The following is a 10,866-nucleotide window of genomic DNA, read 5'->3' as shown; positions in this document are numbered from 1 at the left end:
TCTATGTATGACTGCAACTTCTTTTATTTCATTTTACTACTTTTTTTTTGCTTGTTTGTACAACACACAATATTCATCTATAAATTACAAATTCTTAGGTTTCCTAAGACAAATATGGCATCAAAACTACAACACAATTTCCTATGTTATATTACCTCTAAAGAGAATCTTCAAGCTGTTTGTCTCAAACTGAAAGATTTCTCCTTAGTAGAAATTCTGACATAACCTAGTTTGTATTTTTGCTAAAAACAAATGACAAAATCAAAAAATCTGCAAGGTTTTATACCCACATTTGCTAGGGGACATTCAAAGGAATGTTACCTAACAAGACTGTCCTTTATGTGTTGCAGTCTACCTCAGGGTAAAATAAGGCAAGTTTGTGGACGAAAGTTATTCAACATTCAGGATATCGACATTGCTTCCTCTACGTGAGTTCTCTGAAGTGTAGTGACTGCTGAACCACAGCTCAACATTCCTAAGACCCACTGCAATCCTAAGGTTTCTCTTGCGTGTGTGTTCTCTGATGTACAATGAGGTTTGACTTCTGAGAGAAGGGTTTTCCACATGTGTTACATTCATAGGGCTTCTCGCCTGTGTGTGACCTCTGATGATTAACAAGGTTTGATTTACGGTAAAAAATTTTCCCACATTCATTACACTGACAAGATTTCTCCCCTGTGTGAGCCCTATAATGCACTGTGAGGGATGATTTGTGACTGAAAGATTTCCCACAGTCATTACATGCGTAAGGTTTCTCTCCTGTGTGTTTTCTCTGATGTAAAATAAGTCCTGACTTCACACAAAAAAATTTCCCACATTCATTACATTTATAGGGCTTTTCTTCTCTATGAGTTCTCTGGTGCACAACAAGAGCTGACTTATCACAGAAAGACCTTCCACATTCGTTACATTCATAGGGTTTCTCCCCTGTGTGTTTTCTCTGATGTAAAGTAAGTCCTGACTTGACACAGAAAGACTTCCCACATTCATTACATTTAAAGGGCTTTTCTTCTTTATGAGTTCTCTGGTGCACAATTAGAGCTGACTTATAACAGAAAGCCTTTCCACATTCATTACACTCATAGGGCTTCTCTCCTATGTGGATTCTCTGGTGCTGAGTGAGCTGAGACTTCTGGCAGAAAGTTTTCCCACATTCATTACATCCGTAGGGTTTCTCCCCTGTGTGTATCCTAGTATGTTTATGTAGGGACGATTTACTATAGAAGATTTTTCCACATTCATGACACTCGAACGGTTTCTCCCCTGTATGTATCCTGTAATGTTGAGAGAGGGTGGATTTATGGCTGAAGAATTTCCCACATTCAGGACACACAAAGGGTTTCTCCCCTGTGTGAATTCTCTGATGCACTGTGAGGGCAGACTTCAAACACGTTTTCCCACATTCGCAACGTTCATAAGGTTTCAACCCTGTATGAATTATCTGATGCCTGGTGAGTACTGACTTGTGGTAGAAAGTTTTCCTGCATACATCACATTTGTAGGGCTTATCCCCTATGTGGGTTCTCTGATGTTGTAGAAGATGTGACTTCCGACAGAAAGATTTCCCACAGTCAGGACATTCAAATGGTTTCTCCCCTGTATGAGTTCTCTGATGTAGCATAAGGTGTGAATTGATCCAAAAGGATTTCCCACATTCATAGCATTCATAGGGTTTCAACCCTGTGTGTGTTCTTTGGTGTTTGGTGAGGTCTGTCTTCTGGTAAAAAGTTTTCCCACATGCGCTACACTGATAGGGTTTCTCCCCTGTATGTATTCTCTGGTGTATCGTGAGGGCTGACTTGTGGCTGAAGGCTTTACCACATTCGTTGCACACATAGGGCTTCTCCCCCGTGTGTGATCTCTGATGTTTCGTGAGGTCTGACTTCTCCCAGAAAGTTTTTCCACATTCATCACACTGAAAGCGTTTCTCTCCCGTGTGTATCCTCTGATGTCGAGTGAGGTGGGACTTATGCCAAAACGCTTTCCCACATTCATTGCATTCAAAATGTTTCTCTCCTTTATGAGTTTTCTGAAGTTGTGGAAGGCATAAATCCCCCCGGAAATGATCCCCACTCTCACTACACTCCGAGGGTTTCATACGTGCCCCATGAGGTTTCAAAAGGGTAGACTTCACACATAACGATTTCCCACAACCACGCAGTCCACAGTGATTCTCTTCAGAGGCATTCATGTGATGTAACAGGAAAGAGGAGTTAGGAAAGAAGGTTCTCCCATATTCAATACATTCAGAGTGATTCTCTTCAGTGATCTCTCTCTTGTACGTTGCCTTTTCGGGGAAAGTTTCTTGATACATGTAATATTCAAAATTTTGCTCTGCACTTTGAATCTTCTCATGATCAACAGAGTCTTCATCCTGACTGAAAGTTTCCCCATGTTTAAAAAATTCACTTTTCTCGCTAGTAGGAGTTTTCTTGTGTTCAATACTGAGTAGTAATTTTCCACAGTCATTAAATTCATCAGTCTTTTTTCCTAAATAGTTTTTCATATAGATACACAATTCAGAAATACAGCTGAAACTCACTCCATATGAGTCACACTGACAGAAGCTTTCTCTGGAAGGAAACGGATTTGTGTCCAGGTTTAATGGTTTTCCTATTACATTACCTCGTTCCTTGGTCAGCGTTTTCTTACTGATGAATGCAACTTCCCTCACAGGTTTATGCTGGTTTTCTCGGCTCCTTCCTTTCTTGTGATCAGTTTCCCAGACTTCTAAAGGTAAGAAAAATTAACCGTACACATAAATACTAACGCATTTCTTCTGGAATGTAACATATATACAAATGCCCTATGTTTTAGTGGATTTTGATTTCTTGTCTAGTCTCCAGGGAAGAAAATAACTGTAAGTACTTATTTTTTCGATTTCTTCTGTTGGACATGAAAATACGAAAATGGAAACAAGAAACAAAAGGCCTGGCATGGTGGAAGAAAGGAGAGGAAACTGCTGCAAGCATACATCTGCATTCCGACGTCTGAGGAGTAACGGCAGCTACTAAATTCGGAATGTCTCCATCTATCCTCCAAATACCTCTAAGGATCAACATAAGGAGAGCAAATAAAATGACCAATCAACAACCCATGACTTCAGCATAACTGGGAAATACAAAATACTACTGACTTCAAACCACCACTGAGGAAATAAACATTTAATACAGAAGAAACTGATATAGAGTCCACATCTATATAAAGAGTCAGTTTGAGTCTGTGGCAACGACACGTAGAGGAAGAGACAGAGAACTTAGAGATAATTAAAGTTCTTTTTCTTTAATGTTTATTTTTGAGAGAGAGAGAAACAGAGCATGAGCGAGGCAGTGGCAGAGAGAGGGATACAGAGAATCCAAAGCAGGCTCCAGGCTCTGAGCTTGTAGCACAGAGCACGACATGGGGCTCAAACTCAGGAACCGTAAGATCCTGACCTGAGCTGAAGCCAGACGCTCAATGGACTGAACCACCCAGGCGCCCCTAGAACGTATAGATAATTAAATGCAAATAAAATCACCGCCTGAAAGGGGAAGTCCCACAGTGAGAGGAGAAATCATGGAGCGACATCTTCGTTCTGACAGATGACAGCTCAGACCACCGAGAACTCCAACACAAGGGACTTGGAGTATTAATGGGAACTACGGAGGCAAGGGCTGATCGGGTGAGGAATTCAATTGTAAAAAGGGCAGAGTGATCTTAGAATTGTAAGATTCTGGTTATGATTCTGATTCAAATTGTAAGAACCTGGTTATGAGCTGAACTGTCCCCCTCCCAAACTCGTATGTTGAAGCTGTAAAGTTTAATTACATTATCAGGGTGCAGCACTAATGACAGGAAAGACATCCATATCAGAAGCCGAAGAGACACCAGCCCTTTCCTGCTCTCCCTGTTTGCAGAAAAAAAGCCATGTGAGGAGAGGGCCAGAAGGTGCTGTCTGCAAGCTGAAGACAGAGGGCTCACCAGAAGGCACCAGAGGGCACCCTGAGGATACCTTCATCTTGGCCATACAGCCTCCAGATGTGTGAAAAAATAAATTTGTTACTTAGGCCACCCACTCTGTGGTGTTTTTGGTAAAATGGTCCAGGCAGATTTAACAGAAAGTACAAAAAGAAAAGAGATTTGAATGAAATTTTAATAAACAGCATGGAAAAAAGACATGACAACAGAGCAAAAAAAAAAAAAAAAAGAATGACAATAAAACCAAAGAAGGAAAACTGGATCACAGAGAAAATTCTGGATAAAGCAGGTGATCTACAAAATAATAAAATACATGTTTTAAATTAAAATTATATGTGTGACTGCAGTCTCTAAAGAGAAAAAAAGAAAACAATGGAATAAATACAGTATTAAAAACCATTCTCTAAGAAAACTGCCCAGAAATAAAAAGAGATCTTACCCGCATATTTTAAGGACCACCATGAACTTTCCTTTTCCATCAGGAAAGCTGACCTGAAACAGTCCTTCCTAAGACATGCTTTAATGAAACTGTAAACCTTAAAAGTGAAGAAGTCTCCTCTGGACAGAAAGATCAAGTCTCAATAAGCAAACAAACAAGTAGATTGGGCAAGAGACTCTGTCACCAATAAACAAAGTGAGGTCAGTGCAGCAACCTTTTCAACAAATAACCAAGTAGAAGTCAAGGGTTGTATATCCAGCCACGTGATCCTTTAAAAGTATCCAGGCTCTGGGATGAGGTCAATCATATTAGATATTCAAGAAATCAGGTAATAATGTAATCACGAAACCTTCTAGAAGAGGACAAACTTCAAGCAACCGAGATTTGACAGGACACACTGGCAGAAAAGCTGAGCAGTGTAGGACTAAGACCAAAAGAAAGTTGAGAACAAGAATATAAGAGTAATATATTAATGCTATATATTCCAGTGAAGCAGAAATAATGCAACTATAAAAGCCTATAGGAAACAGGAAAAAGGAGAAGAAATAACAGTAAGCTAAGTGAGAGCCATAGAATAGTCTAAAGAAGGTCACTAAACACTCTAAAGGTCACTAAAAGCTGAAAACCAAATGGAAGGTTAAATAAGGAAATGAGCAACTAAAGCCAGTATAAAAGACATTACTGTAAAAGTAACCACTAGAACAAAAACATCTAAAGTTTCTAATGGACTCCTTCAAAATGAACAAAAAGACGAAACAGAATTGTTCAGTGAATATGATACTCATTAAATGTTAACAAATATGACATATGAGACCAGACAGGAATCCTGTTAGTAAATGTGAATGGGCTTAACACACCACTTAATAAAATGACTTCAAATGGGTTACAAACAAATCCCAAATCTCTGCTGCAAAGGGGAAACACACTGACAGAAAATGACTCAAAAAGATAAAAACAAAGGAATGGGCAATATTATTCCAGGCAAAGGGAAACAGTAAGGAAACAGATACAATCTAGTTAGCAGGATGGACAAAAAAACCAAAAAACCAAAACCAAAAACAAAACACTTTACAAGGCTAACATCCACAACTTTGAATGTACAAATAACAGTGAGAAGTATCGAAAGACCGAACAACCTTCATGAAGAACTCAGAGAAGCAAGGAAAAAAATACAACACACTGATAAAAAGAGTATTTCAAGAGCGATCAGAAAGCACAATGTCAGGGTGTAGAAGACGCAACGACATCAGGAAGACTTGTATTATGACCCATATGTAATTTTCTAATATCAAAACTTATAATACAAAATATACTTATATCTCAAGGGTGCACAAAACATTACAAAAAAAAAAACCTGATAAAGGTAACATGCTCAGGGAACAATGCACTAAAACTAGAACTTATTCAGGAATGGGGCGCCTGGTGGCTCAGTCGATTAAGCGTCTGACTTTGGCTCAGGTCATGATCTCACAGTTCGGGGGTTGGAGCTCCGCATCGGGCTTTGTGCTGACAGCTCAGAGCCTGGAGGCTGCCTCGGATTCTATGTCTCCCTTTCTCTCTGCCCCTCCCCAGCTCATGCTCTGCCCTCTTCTCTCTCTCAAAAATAAATGAACATTAAAAAATATTTTTAAAAAAAGAAGTTGTTTTTGGGGAAGAACAAGCTTCTTCCATCAGGACTTCAAAAGCAAACAATCCTCTAGCAAACTGCTCTTTGGTGAAAAAGGAAACAAACCAAAGCCTAAGTTCTAAACCAAAAAAACTAGTGAAAATATTACTTACGAGTCTATGAGGGATACATATACAGATCAGAGATTTCACAGCATTAAATGTTTTGCATCGGTGACAAAGAATGAAATACAAGTGAATCCTTAACTCAAAAAGTAAAAGACTAGAAAAAGGCAACAGTAATATAAAAGAAAGAAGTAGCACAAAGAGGGAAGCAATAAAGGCAGAAACACATGAATACAAGAATAAATTTAAAATAATACGGATAAGGGGACCTGGGTGGCTCAGTCAGCTTAGGATCTGACTATTGATTTTGGCTCAGGTCATGATCTCACAGTACATGAGTTCGAGCCTTCTGTGTTTAAGGTCCAGTAGTTTTACTAAAGCATATCTTAGAGTGAACCATTCCAGGTCAGTTTTCCCAGGTTCCTGATGGTCCCTCTGAATACGTGCATCAGGTCTTTTTTCACTTTTGGACAATTTACTTAGATTAGAAGTTAATGAAACAGGGGTGCCTGGGTGGCTCAGTTGGTTAGGCGTCCGACTTCGGCTCAGGTCACGATCTCACGGTTGGTGAGTTCGAGCCCCATGTCAGGCTCTGTGCTGACAGCTCAGAGCCTGGAGCCTGCTTCGGATTCTGTGTGTGTGTGTGTCTCTCTCTCTGCCCATCCCCTGATCATGCTCTGTCTCAAAACTCAGAAATAAATAAACATTAAAAAAAACAAGTTAATGAACAAAAAACAGAAAAACAGTAGAATAAGAGGTAAGTCAAAAAGCTGTTCTTTGGGGGTCACCTGGCGGGCTCAGGTGGTGGAGTGTGCAGCTCTGGAACTCGGGGTTGGGAGTCTGAGCCCCACTTGAGTGTAGAGATAAATAAAGTCTTTAAAAAAAAGCTGGTTTTTTGAAAAGCAACAAAGGAGGCAAATCATAGGCTAACCTCGTCAACAAAAACAAGGGAATGAAATCTCAAGTGTGCAAACTGAGAAAAAAATTAAGGAAGAAACTACCATTGAAACATGGTATGAAAAAATCCTAAAGGCTATTTTTGTTCAACTTGATACAAATACATCTGAAAGAAATGTAGCAACAAATTTACTAACAAAATACCACTTACCAAATTTACCTTGGAAGAAACAAAATGTAAATAGAATAATTCCCACATAAGAAACAGAAAATATCGAGTTTGCCTGAGCCATAAAATACGCACTTGCATCCTTTCCACCTAGAGTCACAAGTTGTTAAATTTTTGCCACATTTGCTTTATCTTTCTCTATATAAAGGCTTTCTGACCATGAACTATTTGGTTTAAGTGCAGACATCATGACCTGTTATTTCAAACATGTCAGCATGTATTTCCTAAGAATGAAGACATGATCACACTCAAAAAACCCTCCAATGATACATCACCCATCATATAATCCATTCAAGAGGAGCAACAGCTTGCAAATATCTATGTGCTTGTGGGCTACACAAAACTCCTCCCTTCACCACAAAATCCTCCATAATCAGAGGTATAGCTATCATGAAAACGAGTTTCATCAAAATTATCTCTTTAAAAATTTTCCACATAGGTTCTGAAATTTGTTAACGTATCTCTGAGGTACGCCTGTACTGTCTTTCTCCATTTTCAGTGTTAGGAAAATGCTGGCCTACGAATGAATTAGTATACCTTTTTTCCTGGATTTTCTTGAAGAGTTTAGTAAAACTTGTGTTATTCCGCATGTGGCAGAACTCACTAATGAAGCCCCTGGGTCTTCTTTGTGGAACAGCTATCTATTTCTTCTGAAATGAGCTTTAGTAGTTGTTTTTTTGAAGGAAACTGTCCATTTCATCTAAATCATTGAATTCATAAAGTTAGAGGCATAATATTTCGTTATTTGACTTGTAGGATCTGCAGAATATTTGGTGATATTGCCACTCCTATTCTTGACATTAATAATTTGTCTCAGGGCACCTAGGGGGCTCAGTCAGTTAAGCGTCCGACTTTGGCTCAGGTCATGATCTCGTGGTCTGTGGGTTTGAGCCTGGCATCGGGCTCTGTGCCGACAACTCAGAGCCTGGAGCCTGCTTCAGATTCTGTGTCTCCCTCTCTCTCTGCAACTCCCCTGCTTGCACTAAATGAACATTAAAAAAAAATAATAGTAATTTGTGTCATCTAGAAGTCTGTCAATTTTACTGACCTTAAAAGAACCAGCTCTGGGTTTCACTAATTTTCTCATTTATTCCTCTGATTTGAATTACATCACTTTTTATCTTTATTACTTCCTTTATTCTGCTTACTATGGATTTAATTTGTTCCTTTTTTTTCTAGATTCTTAAACAGGAAGCAGCTGAAGCCATTAATTTGTGATGGTCATCTTATCTGACACAAATTTCATAGAGGTGTGTTAGATAAATGTGTGTGTACACACACATGAAATTTATACATCATATATTAGATATGTTGTATATAATACATACTCCATATAAAAGAAATTTCACATATGTATTTGTGCTAGAGATACATACATACACACAAAAATGTACTTGTGCTGGCCATTAGTTTGTGATAGTCCATCTTATCTGACACAAATTTAATACGTGTGTGTTAGATGTGTGTACACACATATATACAAAATCCAGTGTATGAAATATATACATATCTTAAATATACTTTATAATACGTATTCCAAAAAAAGAAATTTCACATATGTATTTGTATTAGAGATACATACATACACACAAAAATAGACTTGTGTTAAGTAAGAAAGTTTTCAATTACTACAGCTCTGTCTACCTTTAAAAACTAGGAAAGAGAAAACTAAACCCAAAAGTAAGAGAAGAGGAGCACTTGGGTGGCTCAGCCAGTTAAACAGCTGACTCTTGATCTCAATCTCAGCTCAGGTCTTGATCTCAGAACATAAAGTAGTAATTCAACAATGTATTGTTGGAATTTAAACATATACAGATCTACTATGTATACAAGTAATATCACAAAAATAGAGTAGAAGAAATAGAACTATATATGAATGACATTTCTATATTTCACTGTAGATGAGGGGGTATAAATCTGAAGTGGAGTCTGTTAGGGTGAATTTCTTAGGAAAATTTTAATAACAACCATTATGAAAATAACTAAGTGAAAAGAATTTAAATACTATGCTAAAACACATTCACTTAATGAAAAACAAGGTACTTGTTTGAACTATGGGTTCAAAAAGGCATAAGGCAGATAAACATCAAAACGCAAAATGGCAAGAGTAAATCCAGTCATACCAGTAACAGAAAACTGGGAATGGATTTAGAAATCCAATCAAAAAGCAGTAATTGTCAGGTCCCAAACACAAGCTGTCTACATGAGACACACTTAGATTCCTATTAATGAATGAATTAATATTAATGAGTATTAATGAATTAATGAATTCATATTAAAGAATGAATTAATGAACTATATTAATATCTGACAAAATATACTTTAACACAAAATACATTATTAGAGATAAAGAGGGACATTACATAATGAAAACAGTCCATCAGTAAAGGAGACATAAATCCACATAATTCTACATTGCTGACGATGAGACTAGAGCAAATACTGACAAACTTCAAAGGAAAAATACACACAACAACAATAATTAAAGACTTTAAAATTCCACATTAAGTAATGGATAAAACAACTGCTAGAATACAAATAGGAGGAAAAAAAAGATAAAAATAACACTATCAAGTAACCAGAATAACAAATATACATAAGACACTCCACTCAAAAAGAGAGGATTACACATTCTTCAGAAGTACATACGAAAGGTTCCCCAGAATACATTTTAAAAGGTTCTCCCATCAAAATGGAAGGAAATTATAAATCAATCATATAAAGGAATTTTGAAAACTCACAAATAGGACATTAAACAATGCATCTCTGAATAAAATAGAGGGGAAAAATATCCAGGAAACATAAGAAAACACTTTGAGTAAAAATGAAGACCGAATATACGAACACTTGAGACACACAGAAAACAGTACTTAGAAGTCAATTTATCCTGCAATAACCACATTAAAAAAGAACAAGCCCAAATCAATAATCTGCCTTATACAACTGATAACAATGGGGAAAAAAAAGTAATATAAATCCAAAGCAAGCAAGGATGGGAAATGAGAGAAGAGTAAAAATTAATAAACCAGAAAAGAAAGGCAATAGATGACTCTTTTAAAGTATCAATAAACCTGACTAAATTATATTTAGGCTGACATGGAAATAAGAGACATAACAGTCAAATTATTGAAGTTATGGGGCGCCTGGGTGGGTGGCTTAGTCAGTTGAGCATTCAACTCTTGATTTCGGCTCAGATCATGATCTCATGATTCGCGTGATTGAGCCCTGCATTGATTGGGCTCTGTGCTGGCAGCGTGGAGCCTGCTCGAGATTCTCTCTCTCCCTCTTGCTCTCTGCCCCTCCCCTGCTCACTCTTATGTGCACACTCTCAAAAATAAATAAACGTATTTGAAAGAACTAAATTACTGAAGTTGTGGAATAAAGGCAGTACACACGCTAGGGATAGAATGTACTCACATTACAAACCTGGAATGTTTTCTACACTACGAAAACAAAATATAAGTGAATGTTTTGAATTGTATGTCAACTAATTTGATAACTTGGCTGAAATACAAAAATTCCTAGAATCGGAAAAAATATAACAACTCAAGAAGAAATAAGCTATCTGAAAAAAAGTATAAGAAGTAAACACACTGCAGTCATTTTAAAACTG

General features: G+C 37.5%; 1 protein-coding gene across 6 annotated transcripts in view; it reads right to left on the bottom strand.

Moving 5' to 3' along the window:
• The window catches only part of LOC124518720 (zinc finger protein 33B-like), an 86,042-nt gene continuing 75,176 nt past the window's right edge, over positions 1–10,866 (bottom strand). For 5 of the 6 annotated variants that reach the window (XM_047088772.1, XM_047088771.1, XM_047088770.1 and 2 more), the window contains one exon: positions 1–2,730. In XM_047088772.1, the coding sequence (XP_046944728.1) occupies positions 494–2,730 (2,237 nt within the window). In that variant the 3' untranslated portion in view covers positions 1–493. The remainder of the gene's footprint in view (positions 2,731–10,866) is intronic. The other variant, XM_047088769.1, reaches the window with a different exon arrangement.

This window comes from Lynx rufus, unplaced genomic scaffold (assembly GCF_022079265.1).
Source record: "Lynx rufus isolate CCGP_SWC_20201006 ecotype Redwood Valley unplaced genomic scaffold, mLynRuf1.p SCAF_25, whole genome shotgun sequence".
NCBI classification, from domain to species: domain Eukaryota; kingdom Metazoa; phylum Chordata; class Mammalia; order Carnivora; family Felidae; genus Lynx; species Lynx rufus.
Note: the sequence above shows the minus strand (reverse complement) of the source record. Positions and strands in the feature narration are given on the sequence as shown.